This window comes from Neoarius graeffei, chromosome 21 (assembly GCF_027579695.1).
Source record: "Neoarius graeffei isolate fNeoGra1 chromosome 21, fNeoGra1.pri, whole genome shotgun sequence".
Taxonomy (NCBI): Eukaryota; Metazoa; Chordata; class Actinopteri; order Siluriformes; family Ariidae; genus Neoarius; species Neoarius graeffei.
Window position 1 is genome coordinate 34,945,752 of NC_083589.1, and position 19,142 is coordinate 34,964,893.

The 19,142-nt window shown below is 42.8% G+C and overlaps 1 protein-coding gene across 1 annotated transcript in view; it reads left to right on the forward strand.

Moving 5' to 3' along the window:
• The window catches only part of iqsec3a (IQ motif and Sec7 domain ArfGEF 3a), a 280,778-nt gene that overhangs the window by 218,033 nt on the left and 43,603 nt on the right, over nt 1–19,142 (forward strand). Inside the window, exon 9 of the mRNA XM_060903524.1 lies at nt 189–328. Within this exon, the coding sequence (XP_060759507.1) occupies nt 189–328 (140 nt within the window). The remainder of the gene's footprint in view (nt 1–188; nt 329–19,142) is intronic.

The following is a 19,142-nucleotide window of genomic DNA, read 5'->3' on the forward strand; positions in this document are numbered from 1 at the left end:
TGCCTCTGCCAGGAGGTTCATACTTGGCCAATGCAGAGCTTTCAACAAGACAAAATATACAAAGTAAATATATTTCAACACAGAAGTAGTTAAAGATATAGTGCTCATCACGTATCATGTCTGGAATTGAACCAGTGTGTGTGTATCTATATCTGTACAGTATGTGCTATGTGTGTATGTTGATGCAGGGGTGGACGATGGAGCAGACATCCCACGGGACATGGTGGTGGGCATTTACGAGCGTATTCAGCAGAGAGAACTTCGGTCCAATGAAGACCACGTGACATACGTCACCAAAGTGGAGCAGAGTATTGTGGGAATGAAAACGGTAAGGATCCAACGTATGAGTTACACAAGTTTGAAATAGAACATAAATAGATAATCACTGACTGTAGGAGAGTGCTTGATCACAGAGCAAAACAGAAAGAAGGAGCTATCTTAATATCTTGGTTTACATTTAGCAGTAGCTAAACATCATATATGTAAACTACGTAACTAGGTAGTGCAGCATTGGAACTTGAATATGCTATGTTTGATTAGAGCCCTGTGATGACCTGGCAACTTGTCCAGGGTGTACCCTGCCTTTCGCCCGTAGTCAGCTGGGATAGGCTCCAGCTTGCCTGCGACCCTGTAGAACAGGATAAAGTGACTAGAGATAATGAGATGAGATGAGATGTTTGATTAGTTAAATAAAATCCTTAAAATAACATAATAATCCCACTGATTTAATGAATAGTCACCACAGGACTTGTTCTATTCCATAGATTCCAGCCATAAAATGATAAACTGCATGTAATTAATATAAATCCTCATACCATGTGTTGAATACAACATGCAAGTCTGATCAGTGTTCTTATATGAGCCTGCAATCAATGATGCAGAAGAGAGGCACAAAGGAGTCTTCACCTGGGCAAATATAATTTGTCAAAGACAAAACTTTGATTCCTATTCCCTACACACTTATTTTTTTTCCTCCCCTCTTGAACTTCATCTTTGTTATAAAGAGGTTGAGTCAGACAGTAAAAAGGAGTCAGAATTGCATTGAGATGATGTGCTCGGGCGGCATGGTAGTGTAGTGGTTAGCACTGTTGCCTCACAGCAAGAAGGTTCTGGGTTCGAGCCCAGTGGCTGATGAGGGCCTTTCTGTGTGGAGTTTGCATGTTCTCCCCATGTCTGCATGGGTTTTCTCCAGGTGCTCCGGTTTTCCCAACAGTCCCAAGATATGTAGGTTAGGTTAATCGGTGGCTCTAAATTGACCGTATGTGTGTGAATAGTTGTTTGTCTCTATGTGTCAGCCCTGCGAAGATGAAATAAACACCAAAGGTGCTTTGCTACAAGCAGAGACTGCAGGAGCAACTATGGATGTGGATGTTTAGGTTCTATCTGGTGGAGTACCACGGTGATCACAGGGACCCCTCTGCATCCTCAGCAGGTATCTCAGGGTCACAGGTGTTTCGCCCCTTAACCTGTACACCTCTCCTGAGTGGGGCAGCGAGGGCTGAGTTAGCCTTCACCTGCGGAGGGGGTCCAGCTACGATCCCTTGACAGCCACAGCCACCTGGAACAACTTTCGGCCACTGCGGCTATCTCCCTGATAGCCTTCTGTACCTGTCTGGAGTCAAGTCCGATTTTCTGTAGAAAACTGCGCATAGATGAGGCAGGGAAACCCCGAGCCCCAACCTCAATTGGGTAGAGGGTGGCATGCCACCCTGCGAGGGTCGCCTCATCCACTATGTCCTGGTACTTAGCCTTCTTTGCCTGGTGGGATATGGCTAGCCTCTCTTCCCAGGGAACAGTGAGTTCGGCGAGGATGATGGACTTTGAGCTCCTTGAAAGAAGGATCATATCCGGTCGGAGGGTAGTTGCCACCACCTCCTGAGGAAAGACCAGCTTCTTTCTAAGATCCACCCTCAGCTCCCAATCTGATCCGCGGTATAGCATTGATGGTAGGCAGTCAGGTCTTTTCTTTGAGACTTTGCTGCCTTCTGGCTGGAAGCTTGTGAGCCTTGGTGGTATTGGTGGCTGTTTGTTGGCGTGGCACCTCTGTAGTTCGACCCACTTAGCGACCTCGGTGAGGACTTTGTCATGTCTCCACCGGTAGCGCCCATCCGCCAGGGCTTTTGGGCAGCTGGTCAGAATGTGGTTCAGTGTGCAGAGGCTGGCGCCGCACTGGCCACAGGATGCCTCTTGCTCCTTGCCCCAGACCTTTAGGTTGCTTGGTGTGGGTAGGAGATCAGCCACAGCGCGCAGCAGGAAACTCAGCTTGCCTTGGTCAGTGCCCCAGAGCTCCTTCCAAGACAATGATCTCTCGAGTACCCCCTCCCACTGCATCCAGCGCGCCTGGGAGCCCAACCCCACTGCTTTAACTCGGCGGTCTTCTTCAGTTGCCTCCCGCACCCTCTGTACCACCAAGTCCCTTCTGTCTCTGATGTTGCTTTTCGACCAGCTCTTGACGCTGTAGTTGCCAAGCCCGAGCCGTCCGCGACACGCAGTGCCCACAATTTCCTGGTGCCTCCAGTACGCTTCTGCTTCTTTCACCGCCTCAAGGGGTTTCCACTTCCTACCGCAGTTGATGGCGGCACTTGCATGCCTCACTTTTGTGTCCCTGGAGTCCAAAAGCGTGCATGCTGCCCTTGCCTTGGTGGCCTTGAATTCTTCTATGACAGAGGAACATGGTAACCGGAGAATTGATGACCTGCTGTAGAGGTTGACTGAGCTGAAAGCTGGAGGAACGCCCAGCCATTTACGGATAAACCTGCTACAGACCCTCTCCATTGCTTCAACTCTGGTCATAGGGAAGTCATAGAGCAGAAATGGCCACTGAAGTCTTGGTATGATGCCATGCTGAAAGCTCCATACCTTGAACCTGCCCAGCAGCAAACTCCTGTCTATTCTTCTCAGCCACTCCTTTAGTTGGGCTGCAGTATCCTCAAGGTTCCCGCTGTCTTTCAGGGTACTGTCATAGCTCTTCCCCAAGCACCGGATTCGCTCCTCCTGGATGGTTGGAATCTGTGATCCCTGGATGCTGAAGGTATTATTCGACAGACTACCCTTCACCATGCACAAGCTCCTGGATTTGCCAGGCTTAAACTGCATACGGCCCCAGGTGGCCATCTTCTCCAGTGAGCTCAGGACCCATCGTGTCCCAAGAATGGATGGGGTCATCACGGTGATGTCGTCCATGAAGGCTCTGCAGGCTGGATGCCTTGTCCCATCCGCTGCCATTGGCCCTCTACACTGAGACTCTCCGGCTCTGAGCAGCAGGTTCATAGCCGCCACAAACAGAGAAACTGATATGGTGCAGCCAGCCATTATCCCTTTTTCCAGCCTCTGCCACTCGGTGGTAAAATCCTGCACGGTGAACCTCATGTGTAGAGAGCCCATATGCGACATCACCAGGTTGATGACCTCTGATGGCACTTGGTAATGTTGCAATGCCTTGCAGATAAGCTGGTGTGGGACATTTGGGTAAGCCTTGGCGAGATCCAGCCAGACCACTGAGAGAGACTTCTTGTTACTTTTTGCCTCCTTAATTATCTGGCTGATTACCGATGTGTGCTCCAAGCACCCAGAGTACCCCGGTACTCCTCCTTTCTGGACACTTGCATCGACATAGCCATTGGCAAGTAAGTATGAAGTCAACCTTCTAGCGATAATTGCCCAGAAGACCTTCCCCTCGATGTCCAATAGGGAAATCTCTCTAAACTGGTCAAGGCTTGATGAATTCAGCTCCTTGGGAATGAAACAGCCCTCTGCCAGTGTCCACAGCAAGGGTTCTTGCTTCTTCTTCCACAGTGTGCGCAGGAGTGTGGCCAGTCTCCTTAGCAATTGCGGGCAGTTCTTATAAATCTTATATGATGTCCCTGATGGACCAGGAGCAGATCCCGCCCGAGCTCGTCTCACTACTGACCTTACTTCTTCAAAAGTGAAATCTGCCATGTTGAACGGGGTGCTTGGATTGGGCTTTGGGATAGGGAAGGGGCACTCTCCTAGTGGTAGGTCTCTGTTGGGGTCGCTATGTGCTGCCTTTACAGCATCTTCCACTTCTTCCTTGGAACATGCCAGTCTCCCGCTCTTGGGCTGGCCGAGGAGGTCCGATGTATAGCGGAATGGATTGTTGAAGAAAGATTTCCTCTGCCGACGCTTCTCTTTCTGTCTTTTCCGCGTTGTCTCTGCCCTTTGCAGCTGGAGTAGGTTTCTCCGCACCTCTGAACTTAGCTCGCTCAAGGCTTCCTTCTCTTGATGTTCTGCCTTCCGCCACCTCTTCTTGAGTTCTCGCAGATCTTTACGCATTTCGGCAATGCGGCGTTGCCTTCTACTGGGGCCTGATGGCTGTTTCTCAGGCTTTCCTTCCTTGACTCCAAATCTGTCGTGGCATGCTTGGTACACTGTCTCCACCAGAGTCTTGATCTTTTTCACAGCATCCCCTTTCAAGGTGTTGTCTAGGATGATGCTGAGGTCTTCATCCAGTTGCGCCCACCTGTGGTCCGTGGCGGATGGTAAGTTTAACCGCGGCTTCTTTGGCAAGCCCTCCATGCGCTGGGCTTCTTGGCTCATCCTTGAACTCGTAGCAGGTACAGCTAGGGGGTCCTGAGCACTGTGGTGTGCCTCCTGACTCTGGACCTCCATCGACTGACAAACAGGGCTAACAAACTCTGAGATCCTCATACCATGTGTTGAATACAACATGCAAGTCTGATCAGTGTTCTTATATGAGCCTGCAATCAATGATGCAGAAGAGAGGCACAAAGGAGTCTTCACCTGGGCAAATATAATTTGTCAAAGACAAAACTTTGATTCCTATTCCCTACACACTTATTTTTTTTCCTCCCCTCTTGAACTTCATCTTTGTTATAAAGAGGTTGAGTCAGACAGTAAAAAGGAGTCAGAATTGCATTGAGATGATGTGCTCGGGCGGCATGGTAGTGTAGTGGTTAGCACTGTTGCCTCACAGCAAGAAGGTTCTGGGTTCGAGCCCAGTGGCTGATGAGGGCCTTTCTGTGTGGAGTTTGCATGTTCTCCCCATGTCTGCATGGGTTTTCTCCAGGTGCTCCGGTTTTCCCAACAGTCCCAAGATATGTAGGTTAGGTTAATCGGTGGCTCTAAATTGACCGTATGTGTGTGAATAGTTGTTTGTCTCTATGTGTCAGCCCTGCAATAACCTGGCGACTTGTCCAGGGTGTACCCCGCCTCTCACCCATAGTCAGATGGGATAGGCTCCAGCTTGCCTGCGACCCTGCACAGGATAAGCGGCTACGGATAATGGATGGATGATGCACTCTGTTGTTTAGACAGACTGTGTGCTATATGAACATGCACTTGGAAACATAAATGAGTGCCTGTCACACACTAGGCATGGACTCATAAAAGTGGCTCTGCCCATAAATGTCCAGTTTTGTATGTGTGTCCTTGCAAAGCTTGTGATTTACCGTATTTTCCGGACTATACGTCGCTCCGGAGTTTAAGTTGCATCAGCCAAAAAATGCATTATGAAGACGAAAAAAACATATATACGTCGCACCGGACTATAAGTCGCACTTTTTTGAAGGGTTATTCTATCCATAGAATCTGTGATTCTATCTGATAAGCGGCGCGTGGTTACTGTGCGACTGCATTGTTTATTTAATAAACGAACAGCTGAGCAGTGATAACGCGCCCTTTGCCCTGTAAGTAGCCTAGTCTGATTATTTTAAATATCTACTACTATCTTTAATACTATCACTATCGTTATTACTAATAGCCTATATTATTATTATAACTAATATTAGTAGCCTATTACTGATGCATTAATCAGTTTGCTTTTAGAATATTTTTACCGGTAGGGCTTATTATCGCCCCATGGCTCTTTCATCTGTGTTATTAAAGCTGTAGTCATCATCGAGGAGTGTCATTCTTCATTTTTGTCGAATTTTATTTCATCAAATCAGAGGTCAAGTAGGCTATAGGTATATCATCTCCAAAGACAGGTACGGTAGTAAAAACAACCGTCTAGTGAAAAAAAACCAACAACAACCGCTTTTAAATCCCCTACTTAAATCCTTAAAATGAGTCATTTAACTCATGTCTTGTGTGATCTGATCTCCAATGGTGAAATAAACCGGTTGTGATGAGTACAGTCTGTTATTTTAGAAGATAAATGTAATATATAATTTAATATATAGACTAATAAAAATTAATATTTTATAATATAATATCACGACATATTACTGTCTGTAACTGTTTGTCACTAAAGCATTTTCTAAGATCATAATGTCTGACATTATTATTATTATTATTATTATTATTATTATTATTATTATTATTATACACACACAATAAGCGCATGTGCGTAAAGTTATAGTAAACCATCCCCCGCCTTTTTTTTTTTTTTTTTTTTGAGTTGCCGGACCCACCCACCTCCTGCGTTCTGGGACCTCCCACTTCACAAATTAAGCACTGCCTAAAATCACTACATAACTTATTTAAATAACTATAGGCCTATCATTAATAATAAAACACAGGTCAATCAAGTTTATCAAGCTGATGATTTCACTCCAAATCAGCAAATCCATTGAATTCCTCATCCTCGGTGTCGCTTCTGAACAACTCTGCCTCCAGCGGCAGATGAAGCGCCGTTTCCTCTTCTTCTGCGTGGCTGTCGTCAGACTCAGCATCAGCTCCAGTTATTCCGCGGTGAAAAAACAAAAAAAAAACATATATACGTCGCACCGGAGTATAAGTCGCATGGCCAGCCGAACCATGAAAAAAAGTGCGACTTATAGTCCGAAAAATACGGTACATATGCATATTGACAATATGAGAGAGAGTGTCATACAATGATATCTTGTGTGTGTGCTGTAAGTGTATTCAACGTGTATACAGACTCAACAACACCTTCTGGCTAATGAGTGCTTCACCTCAGTTATCCCTAGGGTAATCATTACACACATACCAGTGTTCGGAATAAATTGAATGCTACACGTTGATGGATTAATTTGTTCTTCTACGCCCTTTTTGAGGAATGTATTGTAGGACTTAAACCAACATCTGAAGAGGTGAGATCGCTCCTTTTTTCCCTATTTTTGATGGCGGGATTGACTCTGCCCTAAGGGCTATTCTCTCTCTCTCTCTCACTTTGCACCATTACACAATAAATATTCACAGTGAAAATATTTTGTAAGCGCGTTTCATGAACCAAGTTATAGGATTTGTTGACAACTCGCATCGAGTTCGTTACACTTCTACCCGGCGTGAAGCACTGACAGCCATGTGGTTGTGACGTCATCGTAAACAAATCCGTTTTACTCATCCAGATGACTTCGCAATGGCAACGTTGCCAGATCTTTCCACTCTGGAACCCGTTCTCAAAAGATTGCGTTTTGGGGCACCCAAAACGCCGGTGCCGTGTGGACGCCAGGCCGAAACGATAAACAATTGTATTGGATTCACCTAAATCCGTTGCCGTGTGGACAGGGCCTCCAACTTGCAGGAACCCTCACTTTAATGAGTACTTAGAACTGTAATGCCGCTTTTCCACTACCAACGCGGCTGAGTCGGGCTGAGCCGTGCCGTGCTGAGTCGAGCTGAGTGGGGCTGTTGGAGTTGCATTTCGACTACAACCGCACTGAACCGTGCTGGCTGGAAGTGGGTGGACACATTGGGTGGAGTTAGCGAAAGTGGGTGGACGTCACATGATGTCATTCGGCGGCGCAAACAGTGACATCAGTGACCTTTTAAGCGGTAGTCTCACAACCTGGAGAGTAAACAATAAACATGGAGGACATGGAGTCGTTAGTGTTGCTGGTCTTGGTGCTGCGGCTTGTTGTCACCGACAACGCCAACAGATACTGGCAAGAGCGTATAGATGAGGCGAGGTGCATAAGGCTTCATAATTCTCGTAATTCTCCTTCTTCCGGGTTTACGGTGTTGACAGATCCCAGCGTGCTCGCTGGGCGTGTGTGGGCATGTGAGGACACTCCTCCTCACCAATCAGTGCACAGGGGAGTGTCTGCTCACGCCCCTAGCCTCACTCAGCTCGGTTTGGCTCGCTTCAGCCCCACTCCAAAACCGTGCGAGTTTTGGGGGCTAAGCAGGGCTGAAGCGAGCTGAGTCGTGCTGTTCTTAGATAGTCGAAACGCGAGCCGTGTCGGGCTGAAGTGAGCTGAAAAAGGGTAGTGGAAAAGGGCCATAAGTTTAGTGGGGGTTTTGTTGTTGTTTGAATGAAAGGGTTGCAGCTTCACTGCTTACCATTTACATGTTTACATACATCATTCTTATTACACTATTGATAAGACCTTGTGATGATGCCTGTTCTTGGCTGCAGGAGTGGAACACTGTAAAAAAAAAATCCGTTGTTTTTACGGAAAAATACTGGCAGCTGTGGTTGCCAGAATAATCCTGTTAAAAATACAGTGAAATGTAAACAACATTACAGAATAACTTGTACATTTCACTGGGATTCCATGTACAATTAATGATAACCAGAGGTGGAAAGAGTACTAAAATATTATACTCAAGTACAAGTACTGTTACTCTGATGAAATTTTACTTAAGTACAAGTAAAGTTACCAGACAAAAAATCTACTCAAGTAAAAGTAAAAAGTAGATCATTTAAAATGTACTTTGAGTAAAAGTAAAACGTTACTTTTAACAATGGGTGTTTTCTGCCTCCATTGTGTTGTGCAAAAATGAAAAAGAAGAGGAAACAAGGATATATGTACATCTCAACCCAGATGTTTTATTTAAAGGAAGTGTATCAAATTGAATGCTTAGGATAATGCTGCATTAAAACTGAGACAAACAAAAAAGGTCAATACACACAGTCATGTCGTTTACATCGCCCTGACCACACACAAAGCATTGTACACGAAATATGAAAGTGAAATGTTGTACCGAAATCTCGTAGCTTGCCTGTGTGCACTGTGTGTTATTGAACAATTCAATTCAAACATTATTTGTTTTGCTTAGTATTCCTTTCTGGCCTGTTGGATGTAGAATGGTAGGAGGACTGATCATGTCAGGTTGGCGAGCTAACTTGCTTGCATGATTAGCCAACCGAATAACAGACTAGTTACCGTTATGTTACAGTACCAACAGGTTGCTACTTCAACATTAGCAATGCCATCCACTATTTTTGGAATATAACCAGCCTATTGTCGGTTTTACTATGGAAAGGAAACATTATGATCAGGGGCGCAGATACGTTTTTTGAACTGGGGGGGACAAAAAACTGGGGGGGACAAAAAACTGGGGGGGAAAAGCTGCCAGCAAACCAACCCCAACCCCGATATGCCTGTCAAACTTGTTGTGGATAACCATAGCAACCAAGCTCGAGCTCGAAACCTGTGCAGTCTGCGCAGCTCAACCAACCGAATATCAGTCTTTGTTTTGTTTTATATGAGTTGTTGCAACTATGAATACACTGCTGTGCACCTCAATAAACCGAATGGTAATTAGTCTTTTGATTTTTCCATGAGGTTTGCCTTATGCAAAGAAAGACAGCATAGACGTTTTTTCCTCCCTATAAGTGGGGGGACCGAACGAGGTGAATTTAAATCTGGGTGGGACGAATCCCACCCGCCCCACCCTCTATCTGCGCCCGTGATTATGATGCCAATGAGAATACTTACCTCAACATGCTTGCGCAGATTAGACGTCGAATTTTTGTATGCCGCAATGGTTGTCTTCTTGGGCACACAATCTGCATTGCATAATGAAACTGTCACCCCTTTTCTCTACGAAGCTGAAGTGATCACATATGTAGGGCCAGGGGTGCACTTCATTACTGGAAGAAATTGCGTTTTCTGCAGGGTCGTCCACCACAGGTTCCTCGGTCTCCTCCATGTCCGCAGGGGCGCTTTATCAACACCCGTGGCCCAGGGGCTAGGCCCCTCATAGGCTACCTGTCAACCCTACCCTTACTGTTGGACAGGAAAACACTCTTATTTTATTTGCAATACGTATCAAGCATTTACAGTGTAAGCGCGTAATTAGCCTAGAAGCCTACGATAGGTTACGTTTGGCTCAGCGTAGCTGCGCAAGGCCCATGCTCACATCGCTCAACACATCCGACCACAGAGGGAGAGAAGAATGCGCGCATTATCATTACAGAGCCAGTTCTGATTATTACCACGGACAGGACAGTGATACTGCGTAACTTTCACGCAGGGGCATGGCCAGAGATAACCACACAAGCGCGCGTGCGCTAATGTAGACCTATGTGTTGTAAACATAAAACACACACACCTACAGACAAGTCCTTTTAAAATATAAAATACATAAAAATAGCTCAACGGCATGAAAACAAACATTCACTGCAAGACAAGGTGCCCTAGAATCGCCATCAGTTTTTAAATATCTATATGGACTTTGTTGTCAGGATTGCACAGCATGAGATATCAAAACTGTACCCAGATACAGGCTTCAAGTTCAGATATTGCATTCCAAATGAGGTATCCACAAGAGAAATGCGTACGAAAGCACAAGCATCAGGAGAGGGTTGCATAACAGAGATTCTATACGCAGATGATCAGGCCATACTTGCTGGATCCATCGAGGAGCTTCAGAATATTCTTCAGTTGTATGATAAGACCTACACCCGCTTTGGTTTACAAATATCATATGTCAAAACAGAAACAATGGCTTTTAACGTCAATGAGGATATCAAATGTAAACCAAGTATCATTTCCCTTGGCGGCACTAATATTAAAAACGTCCGCACCTTTAAATATCTTGGTTATAATGTCAGCAACTGTGATGAATCCTCACACTTCCTGCATGCTAGGATAAGTGCTGCATTCATGAAATGGAATGAACTGAAACACGTTCTAACCGACCACCGAATACTACTAAAAACCCGTATAAAGTTCCTAGTGGCATGCGTTCGATCTCGTCTCCTGTACAGCACACAGGCATGGCAACTATCATCCAGTGAAATTCACAAAATTGAGGTAGTGTGGCACGGCTTCCTAAGGAAAATGATTAAAGGTGGATATAAACGAAAGAATGCCCCTGACCAAAAGAACACTACAAATGAAGATATAGACTGGAGCTACAAGATGTCCAATGCTGACCTCCGGAAATTGACAGGAACCCAGGATATAAAACTATCCTGCTACGTACAACAACTAAAATATATTGCTCACGTTTGCCGGATGGGCAATAACCAAGTGCAAAAGCAGCTCCTGTTTGACAAAAATGGTTACAAATGGACGAAATGGGAAAATCTGCTGGGCATAGACACCCAACAGATAAGACGTATGATGATGGACAAATCAAACTTTGAGCAACTGCTGCAACTGCTACAGCAGAAGCACCCCTAGAGAGTTTAACTTTTGACAGGGGAACATGATGATGATGATGAAGGTACTTGGCTCGGCGGCCACATGAAACGTAAACACCATGGACAGCGGCCAAACTCATAACTCTACAGACCGAAATACACAAAACCAAGTCCTACTAGGGTCTATTTTACCGATCTATGTTCAAGCATCATGCAAGTCTTCCTTCTCCTTGAATAAGACCGTGCATTCAACTGCCTTTTTGACATGACTGCATCGAAATACCACTTGCAACAATATTTCACGCACTCCATCAAGAAAAAAGTTAAACATGATGAACACGGGCATACTGTTTTGAGCATACGATTTTTTAAAAAGAAACTAGCTACATCAAAGTCCTTCAATAAACCCATCCTTTAGCGCAAATGAGCTTAACCTAGTTCAAAGCATGACGCTAGCAGTAGCTGCATAAAGCAAAATCGTGTGGGCCTTTCGTCAACAACAAGCCACGGCGGGCAAACATTAATAATCAAGCGTCCTTACCTTAAAACGTTGTCTTGACCACAGAACTTCTCAAGTATTTCACTTAAATCCACACGGGTTAACAACACACCCAACACAGCTAGCGAGAAATGTGGATATGCGCTAGCTTTGTATTGCTATTCCCCTCAGTATGCTTACACTGTCTGCTGCCCGAACTGTGAAAATTATAGGCTACAATCTTTTCATCAATTTCTTCAGTAGATGCCGTTTTAGACACTTTATTATCCCCATCGAAATATGCTATTATACTAACAGGATTATAACTCAAATCACACGACACGTATTCAAATCACAACTGATTTATTTTACTGTTGGACAGATCATAGCATATCTAGCCTAGCTGCACATAGCCTAGCTGCTGGTACGGCTGATAACTGATAAGTAGCTGATATTCTGAACAGATTGGTGATCCTTACCTTAAAAAAGTCTGTGACTTTAGGCAACGATTCTATCATTACCTGCATCTCTCTCTTTTTTTCCTTTTATGCGCCCCACTAACATGTGAACGCTTCATCTTTCAAAGTCTCTAAATTTGTGTCTCAGTAGTCTGCAGTCTTTGGCGCGCTTTCGTGCGTGACGTTACATTTTGTTACATTTTATTCTGGTACAGTCGTGGGTGTTCGTTTCGCGAACCACATCCACCATGTCTCTTACAGCAGGCTACTGTGCGCTCATTTATTTCTAACCTTATTTCTATCCGTACATTAATGTAGGCCCACGATTCCGACACTTTATTATTTTATTAATATTACAAGGCCCCTGATTGGCTGTGGCCCAGGGGTTTGAGCCCCCTGAAGCCCCCCCCCAAAGCGCCGGTGCATGTCCGCCATTGTCTGTGTGAGACTCGCGCGCGACAACTGTCCTTCCCGTGATTCATTTCCAGAACGCATTTCCCCAGGGGCGTCAGAAGCATTTTTAATGTGGGGGGGACACACTGGTGGGGGGTCCTCCGCCAGAAAATTTTAATTAATTTTCAACAATAAGTCCTCATTCAACTAGTCCATATATTCATCAGCCTGTTTTTAAACCCACCGCTACGCCTAAGATAATGAGATGAATGTGACACAATTTATCACCAACAATGACTTTATGGGTGCATTTTACTTTTTATTTTGTGTTTTCTATTTAGTTTTAGATGTAACACAACATGCCACTGGGCCAAGCAATAGTGACACTCAACTGTATGTTTAAAAATAAGAATATTCATAATCTCACACAATGAACAGGCATGACATGGCATCATGCAAACTTCATAACACAAAATCACACTGTGTCCAGCAACGGTGACACATAAAACATAACTTCACACAATGAACAGGTGCAATTTTGTTCACCACCAACAGTGACTTTAGTGGGTGCATTTTACTTTTTTCCGATTTAGCGATACTCATAACAAAAATGGCATGGCATCATGCAGTCTTCATAACACAAAATTACACTGGGTCAAGCAATGACACATAAAAGAGAACTTCACACAATGAACAAGTGCAGTTTTGTCAACCTACATGCAATGGTGGTACTACAGTAGCATTTACAGATTAGTATAACAAATAGATTTATAGATATAACTCCTTCTTATATTGGTGCCACCACAATTTCTACCACTTCATAACTTTTATCCCCCTTTCCTTCACAATCCACCTGGAATAACATCCATATCTCTCCATCGCTTTCCTCTCTACTATTCCTTCCCCATACACTGATTTCCCATCTTACTTTCCAGAAAACTGCCAAAGACCAGACAAAACAAGGAATCAATAAATATCATCAGAGCAGACTTGACCTCATTCTTGGCATTACAGTAAGGCAGGCCTACTGGGTTTGAATTAAATGATAGCTAACGTTAAGCTAGCTGATACATCTCCTAACATTGACTAGCCAGCTAACTGCACTAACATTTCCATTGGGACAAAAAAGCCCTGTCCTGTGGGGAAATTTTGACTGACTTTCCGCTGCTTTGTAAAGAATGTCCTTATGTCCATTGTGTCTGGGGAGGAGCAAATACTGCAAACAATTCATCATCAATCAAGAATACCCCATTAGGCTAAGCTTATTTCACTGTTTAGTTGGACATTAATTTAACGTGTCCTAGGGTTAATTTTGAGGGCAGATAACAAAAGAATAAGGTTTTAGCAAAAGCTAGACATTGTGAGGTTGCAATGGGGATGACGTCACCTCCTCCACTTTCCAGCAGCTGCACCAACATTCCTGTGCTCGCGCTAAGATTCACTTCCCTCGCGCGCGGTGAGCTGTTGTAGGGAGCGCCCGGAAAACCCGGAGTGGATTTTCAGTGCTCTGTGTTTTCTCTTATCGATCCAGTGGAATGGATTCTTTCACGAAGCAATAGAAACGGCGCTGGGTGAACTCATATTTTATGTTAAATGTGGGAGGGTCCAAACGAAGAATTATGAAATGTGAGGGGGACACGCCCCCTTCACATTCAATGGTGGCGACGCCCATGCATTTCCCCTTCTCCGTTTTAGCCTTTTTTTATTTTTTATTTATTTATTTTTTTTACTCAGTAACGGTTGTGATGTAAAATGTACCGAAGTACACTACTTAAAAGAAAACATACTTAAGTAAAAGTAAAAGTACACTTTTTAAAAATTACTTGAAAAAGTATAAGTACACAAAAAAGCTACTCAAGTACAGTAACGCGAGTAATGTAATTCGTTACTTTCCACCTCTGATGATAACTAAATGTAAATTTTACAGGTATTCAATGTACAATAATCAATACATAACTGTTAATTTTACGGATATTCATTGTACAATAAAAAAGCATCTAGGAATGAATTGCGAGTGTTCTCGATTATTGGTTTTTGTGGCTCCAAAATGATGGTTGCGAGCAATGATCTACTAGACAGACATCTGCGGGGGGCACGGACCTTTTTGACCCCCCAAAGATAAAGTTGGGGGGGGCAAAAACACCCCAATAATGAAAGAAGTAGTAAACAGTACAGATGAACTCATGTTAACTGACGATTGAAACCACCTAAACAAATAATAGCCTAGCTTTGAATGCAAAATAAGTAATCTATAGAAACGTCACCTAAAATGTTATGATCGGACATGACCCGCCCCCTTTTCCGCTTGCAATATTCCAATGGTTGGCAGTGAGTGATTGACAGGTTGCACTACGCAAAATTTACACGTCCTTTAGTGCTTTGCGCAGACTTAAGACCTACCTGCGGAGCACCATGACTGCTCCGAGACTGAATCACTTGGCTGTTCTTTACACACACAAGGAACATACAGACCACATTGATTTGAAAAAAATTACCAATGAGTTCAGCGCTTGTGACAGAAGGAGTGATGTTTTTGCGAAGTTTTAGGGCTGATGGGCTATTAGGGTGAATATGATTTTCTCATGTTCATGAATATGATTTTCTCACTGCCTACTTGTTAATTTCCGTGGCCATGAAAGAGATGTGTTGTTAAAGTTTGTAAGTAAGATTAAAATTAACTTTGTCATATCCATTAACTCTTAACAGAAACTACATTCATGTACAGTTGTCTGCCGAATTCATCTCAAAGAAAATTGCATGAAACTAAATTTGTTTATTGAATAAATTGTGTTTCATACAATGTTTAAAGTCGTGAGATTTTTTTAATGCATCATAATAAGTTATCGTTAAAATGGGCGCTTCCCACTTGCAATGGTGAATAGTAATGAATGAAAATGACTTACAACTGAGTCTTTGATATTCAACTACATACACTGCCGATGTCATGACGTCACGGTGCAAGAACATAATTCTGACCCCCCAATGTTGACATGAAGTTGGCGCCTATGCAGACAGATATTTTATTTGATTTAGAGTTTTACGAAATGTGCCGGAGAGCCTCTACTGACATTTTTAAAAAAAATTTTAACAGGGCAATGATGTAATTTTAACTATCACATTCTGTTTTAGTATTACAGTTTGTCTGTGTTTAAACTACAACAATTTGTAAATTCTACAAAAAAAATGATCAATTCAACATATTCTTACTGTTAAATTAACAGTGGTATTTGGTTAGGAGTTTTACAGTATATTGATGTAAATTACACACTGCTTCATTGTTTTTGTATTTACAGTTTTTTTATGTCATGATTTTACATAAATTCACTGTTAATTCTACGGACATTTTTTACAGTGACTGATCTTCTGCTGTTGCATGCTGAGATGCTTTTCTGCTCACCACATTTGTAAAGAGTTGCTATGAGTTACTATATCCTTCCTGGCAGCTCGAACCAATCTGGCCATTTTCCTCTGATCTCTCTTATCAACAAGGTGTTTGTTTTACCCACAGAACTGTCACTCACTCGATGTTGTTTGTTTTGTGCACTATTCTGTGTAAACTCTTTTTTGACAAGGGTGCAACTGGGCTTCTGGACAGTTATGAACTGAAAGTCTTATATTAGAAAGTGAAATGAATAGGACAGATGTTTTTATCCCATATTTTGTTATTTGCAGAATGTAGTTATGTACTTTCCTTTGCAGTCAGATGATATTTTTCCAGCAATGAGAATTTGAATACATTAGTGGTTTGCTTTGATTTAGCCTATCCAGTTTTGCCATTGATGCTTTAATAACACACAAACTGACAACAGTCAATTCCTATTGATGTCTGGTGTTTTGGTAAGCAGCCTGAAACACAACCTGTGAGTAAATGAACTGTAGGATATCTATGAGAGTTCAACTGTCTGAATAAGTACTGGAGGTCCAGTGTCTGTGCATTAGTCTATGGCTTCTGTCTCCTTCTTCTCTCACTATACTGTGTGTCTATATGTGTGATCATCTTCAGTCCCTTGCTTGTTTGAAGCCTTCATGTTTGTACTATGACTACTTGAAATGCATGCACTAGTAGTGTAAGACAGTAAGCTAACAAAGTTCATTTCAAAAGAAGTATGGACAAGTGGATTGATTATACACTATGCAACACAATGTTTGCTCCTGGGTAGTAAGTGCTGTTTTCTCATGCTTATACCACAAAAGAATTGAAAATGTTAATCCCCGCAAACTTTACTTTTCTGATGAATATAGAGGTATATTGAAACTTACCTATTTTCCTTGAGAAAACAGGTGAATTGGCATCTTTTCCTTCACATAAGGTCAGGAGGATTTTGAGATTTATAATTATATTGCAAATCCCTTTCGCAAAGCAACCCTCAAGTATAGTCTCCCATCAAGTTCTCATTATATTGTCCTTGGTAGCAGCATTCAAAATCCAGTATATCCTGATAGAAGTGCTCGCCTTGGTCCTCTGAATATGCTCCCATGTTCTCATTGAATTTAGCAGGATGAGAGTCAAGGATATGGGCTTTGAGAGACATCCTGCAGCCCATTGTGCTATAGTCTCAATGATCTCCACATAGTTTTCAGCTTTGCAATTACCCAGGAAGCCCGAACCACTCTTGCAAAGCTGTTCCAAGCTGCTTTCTTCTTCCTAGTTAGCATCTTGTGGAATTCATTGCACTCCAAGAACATCTTTATCTGTGGTCCAACGAAGACACCATCTTTGACTTTTGCCTCAGGCAGCTTCAGAAAGAATTCTGGAAGGTACTTTAAGGCTACCAACTCCTTTTCTAGAGCTGTGACAGATTTGTGTATTATGGTCAGACAAATCAATATTTCAGGGTCCGGTTGTTCAAAATATGGTTATTTTAACAGCAGGTTAACCTGTAACCATCCGTTAAAATTTTAACCTGCCATTAAAAAATTGTTTCCTGAAGCTAATTTAACCATACCATTAGCAAACCAATTGGTTTAGCCCTAACCAGTTGGTTATGACATCACACCGTGTCAAAATGAATCCCACAATGCCATGTCCACCTTTGTGACAAGATGTTGGTACCATTTATACAGCCAAGGACGTTCGGAAAACTGCCGGAAAGGTAAAACCCTTCCTTAAGTCGCCTTATCTGTATGTCATCACAAGGCCATGTAATGTACTGATTGGACTTGAACACAAGGGCATTTGTCACTTAATTAATCACTCTACTAACAGTTCCTTTCTCGAGGCCCTGTATCGCCAGTGACTTGGAAAAAAACTGCCGCTTGCATAAAATCTAAGGGCAGTGAGCCCCTGCTCCTCAACGGACAATGTGTGGCTTCTTCGCGTTGGGCATTCCAAATCTTCTTGCAAAAAAATCAAATATATAACAGAGAGATTCTCTACCAAATCAGTACTGATGTCAAAGTTCTGTCTCACTATATTAAAGTAACTCATTTGGTCCTCGTCTGAATTGTTTTGGATGGCGTCCATTAACAATAAGGAACATGCCAGCAGCGTTCACCTGTAAGATGAACATCATTTTGATGTTTACATAACCACTTGGTTAAAAGATAATGGAGGCTGGGAGGTGTGTTAACTTTAACCACTTGGTTAACTTTAACAGAGTTTTGAACAACAGTTTAATGGTAGGTTATAGTTATTATAATGTTAAATAGTGATTTAACCATTGGTTAAAAGATAACCATGTTTTGAACAACTGAACCCAGGTCTTTTATGAAAGAAATGGATGCTGTGTGCTCTGGACCAAAGACAAAAAGTACCATCCAGATTGTTACCAGCAACAATTACAAAATCCAGGATCTGCCATGGTATGGGGTTGTGTCAGTGCCCTTGGGAAAGGTAACTTGCACTTCTATGATGGCAGCATTAATGCAGAAAAATACATTGAGATTTTGGAGCAACATATGCTGCCTTCAAGACGACATCTTTTCCAGGGAGATTTCAACAAGACAATGTAAAACCACATTCTGCACACATTACAAAGGCAGGGCTGTGGAAGAAGAGGGTGTGTCCCCTCTGTCCCCACAGAGAATGTGTGGAGAATTTTGAAACAAAAAATATGACAATGATGACCCTGTACTGTTGCACATCTTAAGACCTGTTTACAGGAAGAATGGGACAAAATAACACCTGAAACACTTCATCACTTGGTGCCCGAAACATCTTTTCAGTGTTGTGAGAAGGAAAGGCAACATTATAAAGTGGAATAGCAACTTTATAGTTGCTATTATAGAAGGAATAGCAACATGATGCTTTACCGTCCCAATTTTTATTTGAAATGTGTCACAAGAATCAAAATTGAAATGTGTTTATTTTGTAAAAACAATCAAATTCATGAGTTAAAACATCACAATGTTCTGCTCCATGGTTTTGAGTGTAAGACAGGCAAAGGGTTATTCATCATGTTTTCAGTTTTAATTTTAATCTCAACATACTGTCTCAGCATTTTCTGATTTGGGGTTGTACACTTTTGTGGTATAAGCAATGAGAAAATAACACATTACCTAGAAAAATAAAAAAATATTGTTGCAGTAAAAGCAAGAAGGTCCGGGTTCGAGC